The sequence below is a fragment of the Anopheles aquasalis genome, chromosome 3, assembly GCF_943734665.1.
Source record: "Anopheles aquasalis chromosome 3, idAnoAquaMG_Q_19, whole genome shotgun sequence".
In the NCBI taxonomy this organism is placed as follows: Eukaryota; Metazoa; Arthropoda; class Insecta; order Diptera; family Culicidae; genus Anopheles; species Anopheles aquasalis.
The window spans coordinates 9,555,001-9,570,000 of record NC_064878.1 but is presented as its reverse complement, the minus strand read 5'-3'; the positions used below and the strand labels follow the sequence as shown (position 1 = coordinate 9,570,000).

The window sequence follows — 15,000 nt, the reverse complement described above, 5'->3', positions numbered from 1 at the left end:
GCGCGCGCCAACACGAAGAGAAAACAGGTTTTTGGCGAACCAGGCCTCCTCCTGCGCACCACCCACCATCGTCTCCTCACCAAACCCCCGTTTATATCGTGGGGTGTCTGTGGCGCGCGCGTTGCTGTTGCGGACGAATATCACGCGGGGGGTTGCGCTTCATCATATTGGTGGTTTTGTAAGATTTTTTTTTTATATTTTACTTGTTGCCATTTTTTTTATTTTTGGTTTTCATTCGTATTATTCTGTACTTTTGCTTTACGACAAAAAAAGGACCCCCACACATACGGTCCGGTCCGTTGGTGCACACATACAACACCGGGAGAGCGAGCGCGAGAGACACACAAACACAGAGCCACACACATACGTGTGATCGAGATTTTTTGGTTTATTTTTGCGCACAAAACGCCGCACCGTACGATCGCTCGATCGCTGGCTAGCTGGCGCTGGTTGGCACAGGCTCTAAACCAGCACCAGTTCTTCTTCATCTTCTCCACCGGCAGCAGCGTGTGCCCGTGTGTGTCTTGTTGTCTCTGGCGAATTTTATTTTTCGCGCCACAATTTCAAATTGGCCACCTCAAGGTGAGAGATGGTGTGGTGTGGTGTGTAGTTGGTTCTCACCTGTGCACACACAGAGGCTCGTCGCCTTCGTCGTCGTCGTCGTCGACGTCCGTGGTTCGCGGAAAAAAGGCATTTATCGAGGTCGAATCCTCGGGAGGTTGACAAAACGGGAGTATGGACGGAGCGGAGCAACAGACGTGAACCAATTTTCGTTTGCGAACCCGCAACCCCTTTCCCGAACCAATTGTGCAAATGAATGATCACTCGCGCGATTCCACGAATTGCGCGCTGCGTGGGTTTGTAGCGAGGACATCGGTTCCAGCCGAAGATGAACAACCTCTTGTGCGAGATTTAACTCTTAATTTTTTTCTTCCCAAACAAAAAAAAATCTTTGAAGAATTTTGTGTAAAATCTATCCATCAATCGGAGGAAAATCGACTGAGATACAGCCAACAACCGTTTGGAAAATTATACGCTAGGCATCTTGCTACTTTTAATCGATCTGCCCAAAGCCAGTGATTTCAAAGCATCAAAACCACCACACTTTTCGTATAATCATGGAATCAACTTGCACATTATTGCACGAGCCATGGGGGTTTATAAAATTAAAAACAAATGGATGTGGATTTAAACAACATGATGAAATGTGATTTTAAATTATTAACTCATCACAAACCATATGGTAGCATTTTAAATTGGCAGCAAAATGGGGAAAAATGAAACTAATTATCGAAAAAAAATAATACCGATTTTTATATATCAAGTGATCGAGAGCACGAGCTTACGATTGGCACTGTAAATAGTGCAGTTTTGCAGACATGCCGCCTTGGAAGTGGAACTAATGATTTACTTATTTATAAATTTCTATTAAAAAAAAACCACAAAAAACCAAAAATCTTCCAAAATGAACCGAAATGTTGCTGACAAATAACCTTAGTTTTCCCCTATTTTTAGCATTTAGGGTGTAATCGATAATCAGGCCACCGTCTGTACGATCATCACTGATCATTAGCATCAGTGTCAACCATTTGTTTAAAAAGTTTATTAAACATTCTCCAGGAAAAGACTAATAGCCACAGAAACGAATATTCCAACAGAGCATCCAAATGAGTTCCGCGTCGCCAATACTGATGCAATTTGCTTTTGCAAAAAAAAAAACAATTGGACAACACATTTGATGCAACAAACGGCTTCGTCACTCTGAACTAGCAGCAAACCGTGACCGGACCACGGCGTCACCTGGTGGTGCTTGGGTGGAGCATCATCCACCTGAGCCATAAACGCGAACCACACGTTGTTGCAAATCACGGCCCAGCGCGACCGTTCGCCATCCACAGATGGGCTTGGTAATGAGGCAACGCGCCGAGACGCAATTGCAATCAGCGTACGCGAGCTACTAGCTCCGGTCTCCGGGGTTCTGCAACAATGTTCCAGCGAGAAGAAGGTACGTGGTTCCTAATGTGTTCGCGTTTTAGACCTTTCGAAACCATCGCCAAAGGTCTGTGTGGCGTGGCGTGGTTGAGGGAAAGTCCCCGGAACCTTGTGGTCACCATCCTATTGCTTATCGCTTACTCTGTGCCCCCCCCCCCCCCCCCCTGCCCGCCATTTACACCGTACCTTGGTCGTTGCCGATGTCTGATAACGGCATGACCCCTCCCCATTCCCAAGAAAAACCCTGTGGAGTAGATATTAACTGCCGCCGCCATCGCGTCTACGTCACACGCAACAACGTGAACACACCAGAGCGCGCACCATCACTCCACGGAACTCGATGATCACGCGCTCGTTCGCTCGCACGCCCGGAACGAGATTCCACGAACCCTCGCGCGCGCGGTTGGCGCTTCTAGAAGAAGAGATACGTTGTTTTGGAGACATTTTGTGCCGAGGGTCGTCGCGTACGCAGCAGATAAGAAGGCGCACCGAGCGAGCGAACGAGCGCGCAACCACCGCAAGCGCCACAAACCACGCGGCGCCGCCGAGAGATCCGGGACGAGAGGCGAGAACGACGGCGAGTTTTTATCAACCCCATGCTGCTGCTGCTGCTGCTGGTGCGCAACAAGGCTCTCGAATGCCCTCGGCTCGGCTCTGATAACAAGCATCGTCACCTGCATCGAGAAGGAACGCGTGATTGCGCCATAAAATGATCGTGAAAATCGTGAGCGACCAGGCGGCTCCATTGCCTCGAACCTCGGGTGTCCTTGAGCGTGCTGGTGTTAAGGTGCCAAGCGGTCATAATTTAACGAAAATGCCACATCAGATCGACTGTTTAAGTGCTGCTTTAATCCTCTAAAGGTCGCTTAATCATTCACGGGAGGGGGACACATCTCTCTTTAACAAACAGGACAATTTCATCTCCGCGATCGCAGTGCAGAGAAAGGAGACAAAAATTGCATTAAAGCCAAAGCAAAGCACACCTTTAGAATGAGGAAAACTTTACTCGTTCGTTCAAACGACCATAAACTAGCCCAAAACGATCATATTCCACATGATGTTCGCGTCGCCGGCGCCACCATCGCTGTACACACTTTAATATCGAACCCAGAAGGAGATGTCCTGTGAGCACAAGCGACAGAAGACTGTACCTTGGAAAAGTTCTCGGAATTAAAGCTTCAATTCAGCCGTTGGTGTGTGGGACGACGGACGGCGCATAAGGTGGATGGGAGTGAGTCTGCTATTTACCACCCACCAGCCACCAGCAGGCCGAACGGACAAGAATCATCATCGAGGGAGTGGGGTGGCTCTCGTTTTTTTAACTTTCTCTCTCCTTCTCTCTCTCTCTCTTGTCCAGAGAAGAACGAAATAAAAACAAAAAAAATATATAAAAAAAAGCTGGAAGCCAGATAGCCCGGGTGAATATACATATCGGGCATGGACCTCCTCTCCTCCTCTGCTGTGCTCGTTCTAGTGCTCCTGAAGGACCTCCGAGCGAGGTTCTGTGCCAGGACGACGACGATGACGACGACCACGTCGATAGTTTTTCTAACCTGCGGTGGCGCACCCTCCTCCCCCTGGCGCTCGTTGGAACAGAAACGTGCGCTTGACGGGGTGGGTTGGTTGGGGATTTTCCAGACTGTTTTCCTTGCACATCCACACCCCTCCCCCGGGCACCAGTCGTCCTCGTCAATGGATTTCCGTTGCTCTCTCGCATTCCAGGTCATGTATAAAGCTCCCTCTCTCCTTCTCTCTCTCTCTCGCTGGAGGGGGTGAAAGGCTGAATGAGGGAGTGTACATAGACAATCGCTTTCTTGTACATAAATCCTGCCATCACACAGAGAGCGACAGAAAGAGAGAGAGAGAGAGAGAGAGACATTCACCAACACACTGACAGGATGAAAGGACGAAAAGCCTTCCAGCGGGAGAGCTTTTCCATTCCTGGTGCCATCATCATCACCACCACCACCACCACCACCATCAGCAGCAGTGAAGAATCGTACATAAGAACAATACTCGCCCAGGAGGTGGTGGCATGCTCCACCAACCCCCCACCACAGGACAAAGTATGCTCCAACAGGCAACATACACACGCAAGGGGACAGTGAGATGAGATAGTTACAACATAATTTATGTATCTCTCTACTCGAGTGCACACATACACAGTCACGGCCAGGCGAGGGCGCGTGCGAACGAGTAACTCACCGCAGCCACAGAGGTCAGTCTGTCAGGGCAGCTAACCTGCCAGCTAGCCCGCTTCTTCTCTCTCTTTCGATACTACACTATCATCAAGAGGTCCAGCGCCACAGCACGATGGGCATGAGAGTTTGGCACAAACGGTCCTCCTAAGGGGACCCCAAAACACACACCGCCCTGTGCTGGCAATGGAAAGTAGAGGACCTCCTCCTCCTGCTCGCCACCAACCAAACATACGGCGATCGATCCAAATATCAGAGAGCAGCGGCCACCACCACCGTAACAAGCGCGGTAACGGTGACGGTGGAACGTCCTCGCGGATAGTCGCATGATGACCGCAACACACGCGATGATCACCACCCACCTCGTCCCCCGGGTTTACCTCTTGTGCTCCTCCAGCCGCCGGAGGCGCACGTGGTTTCGCGGTGCTTTTGAGAGAGACTTTACTTTAGGTTTTGGGGGGAGATTTGGGACTTTTCCTGAGGTTTTAGGTCATACCATTCCAGACTGTGAGAATTTGATGGAAATTTCCTTTTTCTAGTTTCAACATTCGAAGAATCTAGGCCTAGAATTTGACGAAACCAGATGAAACTGACAGATCAGCTGCCGTTTGACGGTAGCACCGATTCGAAAACCGATTGCAGAACCGCTAGACTCAGTGACAGCTCTATCTCTGGCAAATTTTCTGGGACTAAGGAACATTTTCCTCTAGATTCTTATAATCTGGACCAAGGCGAGTTCATATTGGCCATGGTACCACGTAACACACCGCTCTCATATCGATGATGATGACGAGAGATTGAGGACGGTGGTTTCTCGATGGTGGCGTCTCGATGGAAGTTTGTTTATCGATCGACCTTTTTGGCCGATATACAGCACCGACACATACACGGGTTCGAGTTGCGTGGCGTGTGGCACGCGTACTCCGCGCCATCAGGCGGCCACGCAAAAGGCTACTATGCGAGGCAGAGCTAAGGGAGGTCACAGCGCAGATAGTTGTAGCGGCACCAGCAGCAGCAGCAGCAGAGGTTCACCTCATCGTCAAGTGAACGCGATGTAAACAAACGCCTTTCGCTAAGACTACTGCGACCAACGAGCCAGGGGTGACGGACACACCACAAACACCACCGCAGCAGCAGCAGCAGCAGCAGGATAGGCCCATTGGCAGGGCACGCAAAACTCACACACCCAGCGGCGTGGCCACGGCGGCTACTACACCGAAACGTCGCCTACTATACTGAACCCGTCCTCCTCTCTTCCCCTGGTGGTGGCGCGCGGTTGTTGTTGCTAACTTTTCCGATGCCAACAATTGCAACACACACCGCAGATATATTGGAACGGAACGTTACACAACGAGGTGTGGGCCCCGTGGCGTAGCATGGCCACCGCCAGCGACGACGATGATGGCGACGCTGGCATTCCTTTGGACATCATAAACCCCGCAACGAGACTTTGTGAACCACGCCATATTGGATGGACATGTGAGGGGTGTCGGTGGGGCATGTGATACCGAAATGCGTCTCTCGAGCGCCGTGTGCTGCCACCGCTGGGATACTTCTCTACGTCATCAGTTTTCGCTCGCTCGCTCAACGGAGGAAAAGCAAGGAACAAATAGTCAAATCGAAAGATATTTTTAGGACCCAACGGCGGTTGTTACTGCTGGTGTACGATCGAGCAGGTGGTGGTGCTGGTGGGCGGATAGACTTCCACGAAACCTGCCGATGCCACCGAGTTACTACTAAGAAGGACGACCATTTCCGACGACCCGTTGTATTGGTGATACCTAGTTGTGTGGAGGCCAATTCTGGATCGTGTCCAAAAACCAAAATCTCCCAAATAAGGTTCTCCTCCAATCGATTCTCGGGCGCTTGATACTAGGATCCACGTCCAGGTGCTCAGGGGTTGTTTTTTTTTTCTTAAAATTTTGTTTTAAAAAAAAAGCTCCTTGATTACATTTTTAACTAGACAACTATCATCTGTTATGCTCTTCGTTAGGCACACAGAATCTTACATGATCTATGAATCAATGGAGAACATATTGATGAATCAATTGTCTGCAGAACCAGAAGTCAAGGATTAGTTTGAGCTCTCTGTTTGGGATCGATCATTAGCATGATTTTTGAGTCGAGATTTAGGTTCTTTTCCAGTTTCGGCCTTAGTAGATTTTACTAATGGGCCATACTAATGTACAAACTTGAGGAAAACCCTAAGGGAACAGTGAAACTACAACTTTTTAGAGAGAATTAACGAATGCATGGAGGGATCGGTTCTATGACGATCTTACTGTTACCTTGACGCTTCATGAGACTCATTGCGTGTTAAAAACGCTGTCGTCATTTATTCCAAATTTCTGGTACTTCTGGAATGCGGGAGGCAACCTCGAAGCATTGATCATTTGCTCCATTTTTTTTTTTACGATCGTATGAGTAACGAACTTTGAATCATTAATGATCGTTTGTTCGATGTCCCATTTTAAATTAATCTCGCCTTCGGTCTGGCAGTTCCGATTACGAGTTGAACCGGGATTCATAAGAAATCCGCGTCTGCGTCAACCGTAAATTAATCTAATTATTTGAATCGGCATCCTTCAGCTTCATCAGCGCATTTCACGCGACCAATTTGTTGATCGACCACCATCCTTCTTTCCTTCCTTCTCCTTTCGCTTATCGCTGACGTTTCATGCTACAGCCGCTACTGCCCGCCAGCAGCTTGTCGATCACAACGTGAGTCAATCGCTCGTCGTGTGCTGGGCGCGATCGTGCGTATATGATTCGGGGGGAGGGAGGCGACAAAACGATCGCGAATCCGGGAGACAGTGGTCGAGACGTCGACGTCGAGTTCCAGTCAAGGAGGACGAGAAGCAATAAAAAAAAGGCAAAAGAAGAAGCGAAGCCGAAGTCGAAGTGTATTCCAGTGAAAGGAACAAAGAAAAGAGAAAAGATCAGCCAGACGTTCAAGGTTGGCGTGATTCGGAATGCCGGGGGACTCTACTTCACCCAAAGAGGCGTCCCTCGATTCCCTCTCCCCTGGTGGAGAGCTGATAAGTAGTGGTAGCCTCTGACGTTCAACCGATCGATCGACTTCTACCGAGGACGGTGAATAGTTTTTGCATTACTCCTCGCGCTACTCGACTTCGACGCTACGAAACTTTTTTTAGGATAGGGTTGCTGAGATGAATACTTACTTTTCCCTAGCCTGTGCATCTGACGGCACCGCCGTCCCCTTTCCTTTCGCATACATTTCGGCTGGATTTTATAGTTAATTCCCCGATCGAGCGGTTCGCGATCGCCCAGTGGCGGGGGTTTGTACCACCGGCAAGGATATCAGCTCCAAAACTCACACAAAGCCGAGTACTACTAGTTCCGGCTCCTTTCACAGACGATGCACACACAACGGTAATGGTTGCTACGGTAGCAGGCGGTGGCGGTTCACACTAGCACGGAATCGTAGATCGCTGCCGCTGCTGTTGGCGGTACACCATGAACGCGATGAAGATCCACTCGCGATGCGCCAAGCGCAATCAGCTGCTGCCACCCTCCACACATACACACCCGAACACACACAAACACACAGGAGCGACCAACTGGCCACACAAATGCACAGAAAACACACAGACACTAATGACCCGTTAGGTGGGCCACGGCGACGACGTTGACGAAGGATTCCGCTGTTCCAGGTGACTTTCCTCTCGATGGATATCCTCGTTTGTTTTTTTTTACGGATGATCCTCACGACGGACGCAAACACTGCGAGACGGACAGATGTGCACTCGTGGAACACATTCGCGGACACACACACACACGCAAACACAGACACAGAGGACAGAGAACAAGTACCGGCCGCCTCTTTCTGGCCCCGTACGCACGATGCACCACTTCCACGACCGAGCTGCTGCTTCCACTTCCTCTTCTTGCTTGCTTGCTTGCTTGCTTGCTTGCTTGCTTGCTACGATAAGCGTCGCTCTACACCTGCTGCTGCCTCGACTACCGGTTGTTGGCGCAGCAGAACGTTACGTACAGAGAGGGAAACACACCGAGACCGGACGATGACGATCGAACTCGCGAACCCACTACCGCGTCCACCTCATGCCGCGATCGATTTCGGGTGGGCCCCTCTTACGGTCCGGGAGGTGATCTGGAAAGTAGAACAAAAACACGAACGTGCGTTAGTAACAGGACACAGCAACCGCGACACGCAAAATTTGGCGTTTTCTTTTTGTAATGGAATCGCAATGGCGACTTCGATCATCAGCATCAGTCGCGGGGGCATATTTTGGGGCGCATCTTCTCCTCAATAATGTGGAGCCGGTCTCTCACATTATTGAGGATTTTTGCTCTAAAAATATCGATACCTTTCCAACCCTCCATCGCTCCCTCGCAAGCACGCGCGATGGCAAACGTCATCGAAAAGTGAAACACACAGCAAAAAAGGGAAAAGCAACAAAACAACGGGGAGAAAAAAGGAAAAGAAAATCCTGTTGCCGCCTCGCTCACTCCCCGCTTCGCGCTCTCTATCTAGCGCGATTATCGCTCAAATCAGGGGCTTTGGCTTGCACCAACACGACGACGACGCATCATCACGCGCGACAAACTCCCCTAGAGGACGGCGCACGCACACTCTTCTGAGTTGCTCTCTCTTTCTCTCACGCAAGCCTTTTCCTTCGCGAACGTTCCAGTCGACCGGGGCGGAGAGAAAAGGAAGGCAGATCGCGTTGTTACCATGGTGAAGCTTTGTGTTGGTGCCATGGGTTGCCCTAACCTAATTGTTGATAATTATTGCTGCTGCGTGTATGCGTTGTCGTCGTCGTCGCGTCGATAGCCGCCACGCACGAAGAGGTAGGCCACGGTGCAAAAGGGAAGAGGCCCGGGCGATACACCTCAATGTCCGCCAGAGCAAGACAGCGCAGCGCGTCCATATATCCGAGCGCACGTATGCGTGTCAATGGTGGTCGCGCGGTTTTGCCTTCCTTTCCTTATACCCCCGGAGGCGACCAAAGTGCCTAGCTTGGCGGCTACCGGGAAAAGTATTGTAATCTTTTCAGCTCGATACGTGTGGCCATACAACGGGACACACCGATGCGATGATGATCGTTGAGCGAGCGAGTTCTAGCGAACGAACAACACATCCGGTTGACGAGCTGTCGGTCACCGGGGAAGATAAATCAGAACTTTGCATCACACACCCCAACAGTCCATAAAAGCGTGAACCTTTTGGCCAGCTTTGAGCGTTTTGTTGATGGAACGAATAACTGCGAGCGCGAATCGATCGATAGGAACACTTGACCGTTGGTGCACTACCTTTTTTTGCTTCACTTTTCAACTCAGTAGCCGGTGACACTTACGTCGAGCGACGACGGTCGACACAATCCACACAATTTCACTCAGAATATGGCGAACGAAAAGAAGGAAACGAACGAACGAACGAACGCTGCTGACGCACAGGTTCCGCGGCCCCAGGATAAACCACGACGACGACGGCGAAACACACGAATCGTCCTCAACGCGCTCTGTCAGTGTCTCTCTGGTCCCGCTGATTCGACCACTCCGACCGACCGACGACCAAATAATTCCCAAGCGCTGCCGTCGCCGCCGAGGCGATAGCGGGCATCCTCGATTCGAACGGGGTTTCTTCCACGCACACCAACCCAGCAATCCGTGAACGACAGCGAGAGAGAGAGAGAGCGAGAGCGAGCGCGTGCAAGTGAGCGTGAAATCGGAGCGAGAGAGCGAGGCCTCTGCGAGATCGAGTTGACACACTCGTCGCCACCGTCCAGCAGCCAACCAACCAACCAACCAACCAACCAACCAAAGAAAAAGGCCGGCCAGCCCTCGCTGCCGATCAAAACAGGCTCAATTGATACCCCCGCCGAACCTCCCTTGCACGAAAGCAGCCGCAGCCGAAAATGCGAAATGAGTTGGGCTGGAATGGCCCCCGTGGTCGTGGTGAGTTAGGTCATTTCATCTTTCACAGCATCTCAGCACCCTTTTCAACTAAGCCCCGAAGTGGTGTGCGTGCCGGAGGAAAGCGTCAACAAGCGCTCTGCTCAATCGCAGCACACCTAGAACCCATAAAACGCTGTTCTCATTTCGACCGTTCTCAGCGAGGGGCCCCGAAAAAGGCACGCAAGCCCAAGCAAACGCATCATTTTGCTCTTCTTCTTCTAGGCGGAGCATATAAGCGTTATGTTGGCCACCGTCACCAATACACATTCAGCTCACTGACGCACGTCGTCGCCGTCGAAGACACTTTTTCATCGCTCACCCCCTGGCCAGCCTGTCTTCTTCCTCTTGGGCCTCCACGAGATTGGCGAACGAACGATGCATACAGGTTGACAGATGATGAAGATGAGGATGAGAAGCGAACGAGTGGAGAGGAAAGCGGGGCCAAGGGGACAGTGGTGCCCCACTCCATCGCCTTATGTATCAATCCCCAGCAGCGTGCGTCTGTAGAGAGCAGATCATTGAATTCACGGAACATAAGCGGCCACATAGGGCCGAAGCGGGCGAGACCACCACGAGGGATGAGCCCAAAATCATCCCCGCCCGGTCGAAACGGCGATCGAAGTCGAGAGAAACTTGGACAGAAAAGCACCTTTTCCGGACTCGGAACTCGCTGTAACCATTTTCCCCAACTATCCATCCGCCAGAACGTGGAAAATGGGATCGTGGTAGAGGGGCCCGCCGATAAGCAAGCCAGCCAGGTGTACCAGCCAGTGGAAAAGGAAGGGAGCATCACCGTGGAGAGACGAAAAATTTCCACGCATTTCCCGCACACAGAGACAAACGGACGCGATTCTCTCGTTTTACGCACCTTCGACACACACCAACGTCAGACGGGCGCGGAACAGCGACAGATGCGACCGGAGTTCGGGTGTATGTGGCCGGTGCAATCTTTCCGCGGTGGTGAGGGTGGCGAGGGTGGCAGCGGAGAAGAAGAAGAAGCCGCCGAGCATGAATACATAAGCGCATAAACCAACACAACCGTACCCGGCTAACGATGGTCGCAAGAAAAAGGGCAAAAAAGAGATCAAAAGCAGCCAAGAGATTCGAGCGAGCGAGCAGCCAGGTCTCGTCCCCATCATCATCCTCCTCCTCCTTCTCCTCCTCCTCCTCCTCCTCGCTTCTCGTTCATACGCGGGCGTGTGTGAGACGCGGGCAAATGGGAACACGCCAACGAGCGCAGCGCAGTGGCAGTGGGGCCACAAGGGGAAAAGAGAAACGCGCGCCTCCGCGGCAGTCGACCAAGTTCATCATGCTCGCTCGCTCGTACACCCCCGAGCGGTCATAAAGCTCCGGCTAAAAAGAAAATCTGTGGCTGTGGCTTTTCGTCCTGAACCTGTCAACGGATTGACGAAATAATGTAGGCTAAAATAGAAACAAAAGAATCACGAAAAGGTAAGTAAAAGGAATAACAAACAGAAAAAAAGGATCATAATTGAGTATAAAATACGATGAAATTATTCGAAAAATAAGAAAAACATAAAAGTATGGAAAAACCAATGGAATACAGACATTTTTTTGAAAAATAATAGAACACAGTTAGAGAGTATGAAAACTGCATTAAAAATTTATGAAAAAAGTGAAGTATAGCTGAAAATTCAAAAAAGCAAAAACAAAATTCATTTCGCAGTACTAATTTATGCAGATGGATGCGTGCATCATTCATGATCATGCGTCCCATGGGCTCGGTACAAGATGAAATCAATGTTCGTTATCAATTAGGCATTCCAAGCACTCGATTCCAAAAAGGCATTCTGATTAAAGTCCAAACTGCTTTTTGAGGAGATTGATAGAGAGAATAAGTGCCCCCAGCACTTTCTGCTGTACGGTTTCGGTTTGTGGTCAGTGTTTAAAAGCCACATACAGCATAGATGCAGCACCGCATAACCAAAAGGGAGGTACGTTGTATGATACGGATTCATCCTTGGAGAAGAAAATCTACCCTTGGCAGCTGGTAAAGTATGCAGATTTAGGTAGCATCTACAATATGCCTTCCACAGTAGCAAGGTACAGCAAGAGAAAGAGAGAGAGAGAGAGAGACAGCGAGGGATATTCCCAAAAAACGACAAACGATCCACTAATCTCACTACTAATCTGCTTAATCTCTGCCACACCGAGGAGCGCAAAAAATCAATTTTTATGAAACACCACCCCAGCCGTATGATGATGATGATGATGCTGGCCGGTCGCCGTCGTCCATCCGGTGTTGATCCGTTGGTCCCGGACCCGGATTTCATTGTGGAAAACTTTTTATCTCGCCCAGCTGGGACGATCTGCAGGCATGTTCGGGTCCAGTGAGGAGCCGCGCCTGTCTGTGCGATCCTCCCTCTCCGATATCAGCAGCACAAAAGAAAAGCTAAAGCCCGCAGCAGCAGCAGCAGCAGCATCAAAAGAACATCCGGAACATCAAAGTTACCCACGTCTGTGCAAAATGTTCGCCTGCCCTTCCCGGTTCTCCTTGGTAACGACGACGACGCACGGAAAGGGGTTTGTTGTTTCTCGTGAACGACAGCAGGCGTCAAGGACGACTAGATAACAATCGTACACGCGCTTCAGCAGATGAATTCGTTGCTGCTGCTGCTGCTGTTGGTGAGGAGACTGTTCCCGACTGTTTGGATTACTTTGCTTTCATCTGTTTTGAATCGATTCGCTAACGTGTTTACCGATGGTTTCGTCCGATGTTTTGGCTCCTTTTGCTTAATTTAATCTTTTCTTCGTTTTTTGACGTAAAATTCTTCAATTTATCGAGTTGCTTTATAAGTTTTCCCATGTTGTTTTGCTGCAATTATTACTTGCAGCTTCATTACTTACAGAATCCCAGATCAAACGCAACATTGTTGCGGTGTGTGCGGGAGCATATTTTTCCAGGGATTTTTTTGGCATTTTTAAAGTGCACATAGTGCTGGATTTCGCTATTTACTCTACATTACTTCTCCACCACCAACCACCACCAACGACACCACACACATTTCCACTGGAAAGTATGTTCACCTGCATTTTTGCATCATTTCTCCCATTTCTCCCTTTTTTTCCTCAACCCAGTGCTAAGGCCGGCAGTGGGTGGTGGTGATGGTGATTTTTCTTTTACTTTGCATTGCACTGCGGCGCTTCGCTTGTTGCACACACCCTCAACCCACCTTCGGTGACAATTTCGTACTGTTTCGAGCACCGTTTTTGTGGAGAAAGCCCAGCGCGAGGCTATGTGTTTGTGGCCAAATCTACTGCTCCTGGTTGTCACCCATGATGCTATCGCCCACCCCCACCCCGGCCAGCGTCCTTCCAACTCCCATAGCTCATATTATCATGCGTGATAGGCTGGCAGGCGGCGGTATCGCGGCGACGCAAGGCTAGTCAGATTCGGATTCGGATTCGGATTCTAAATAAAAATAAAACATAGACTCCACTCGAGAACGCAAGCAGCTCCATGCTCCATGAATAGCATCAGCAGCAGCAGCAGCAGCAACAACGGGCGGCAATGCACGCATTTCCATTGTGCACGACAGCATGGAAATGCCTATGTAACCCGTTGTGTGGCTCTTCACCCCTTCGCCACACTCTCTCCCCTTGACAAACCTCTCTTATTTATCTCTCTGTCACACATACGCATGCAAGCACAATTGTATGTTTCGTTTGCACCCACACAAAGAAAGTAGAAACCTCCCCCCCCCTCTGGCACGGGGTTGTTTTCCTTTTTTTTTCTTTCTTTTTTCTGTGTCGTCAGAGAAGAAATCGTGTTCCACATCTCTGTCTCTCTCTCTCTCGCATTATGTATAAATATATTTATATAGCTCTGCTTTTCTTCTCCACCCCCGTGGATTCGATGGCGCATTTTCTTTTTTTTTTTTGCTAGTTTATATAAACACGTCGATCCGTTGCACCCACCACCCCCGCCCACCCACACCTCACGCAAGACAGGAGGAAAAACAAACACAAAAAATAACCGAATAAACTCACCCCCACCCCCCCACGCGCGCAAGACCGATAATGATGATAACAATGTTAACAAGAATGTCAAAAAGAATGTTCCACAAGCACCTCGGTTCTCTCTCTCGCTTCTATGTGTCTCACTCCATCTAGTAGGCTAGCCGATGCGCCGGAAGGGGATGGGGTGCATGCGAACGCTTCTTCTTTCGTCGCCTCCTCCCCCCCAGCCTACTGTGCCACCAGAAACTGATTGATGTGTGCGTGTCACCATCGCGACACGGTTTGTGCGAGTGTGTGCAGCAAGCGCCATACGCGAGAGTCGCGGTGCGAAAGACACGACCTCATAACCACAGGGGATGATGAGTCGAGGGGATGACGGGGAGTTATGATGGAATGGGCCGGGGGGAGAGCATAAAGAGATAGCATAAAAAAGGAAAGGAAATGTATGCTAGCGACCAGACCACACACACCACAAACACGTTCACATAACTCACTCCAATCTCCTCCTCATCATCATCATCATCACCATCATCATCACGGTGATCATCATCCACACCACCAACTCATCTCACGGCACACCACTACCAATGTAAAATCGCTGAGAACGAGAGAGCATAAATGAGTGAGCGAGAGAGAGAGACGGGGAGAAACCAAAAAGAATCCTGTGAGTAGAAGCCCGGCGCAGCAACCCTTAAAAACCCTCCAAATCCCCTAGAGTTCGGCTCCAAGAAGTTTACTTTCTCTAAGAACACAATATTATCATTTCCATAAAACATAAAAATTACTAAAATAAATAAACGAATGGACAATAATCATGCCGAGGTGACGATCAGTCAAGATCATCACAAAACGATCGCGCGATTCCCAGTTCCGATCGCGAACTAAAGCA

The 15,000-nt window shown here is 49.9% G+C and overlaps 1 protein-coding gene across 8 annotated transcripts in view; it reads right to left on the bottom strand.

Moving 5' to 3' along the window:
* LOC126578668 (single-stranded DNA-binding protein 3) overlaps nucleotides 1-15,000 on the bottom strand; it is a 40,206-nt gene that overhangs the window by 18,886 nt on the left and 6,320 nt on the right. For 6 of the 8 annotated variants that reach the window (XM_050241476.1, XM_050241470.1, XM_050241473.1 and 3 more), the window contains exons 1-2: nucleotides 9,486-9,735; nucleotides 7,373-8,322 (exon numbers count right to left, since the gene is read on the bottom strand). In XM_050241476.1, the coding sequence (XP_050097433.1) occupies nucleotides 7,373-7,428 (56 nt within the window). In that variant the 5' untranslated portion in view covers nucleotides 7,429-8,322; nucleotides 9,486-9,735. Of the gene's footprint in view, nucleotides 1-7,372; nucleotides 8,323-9,485; nucleotides 9,736-15,000 lie in introns of those variants that run through there. The other 2 variants (XM_050241472.1, XM_050241471.1) reach the window with 2 other exon arrangements.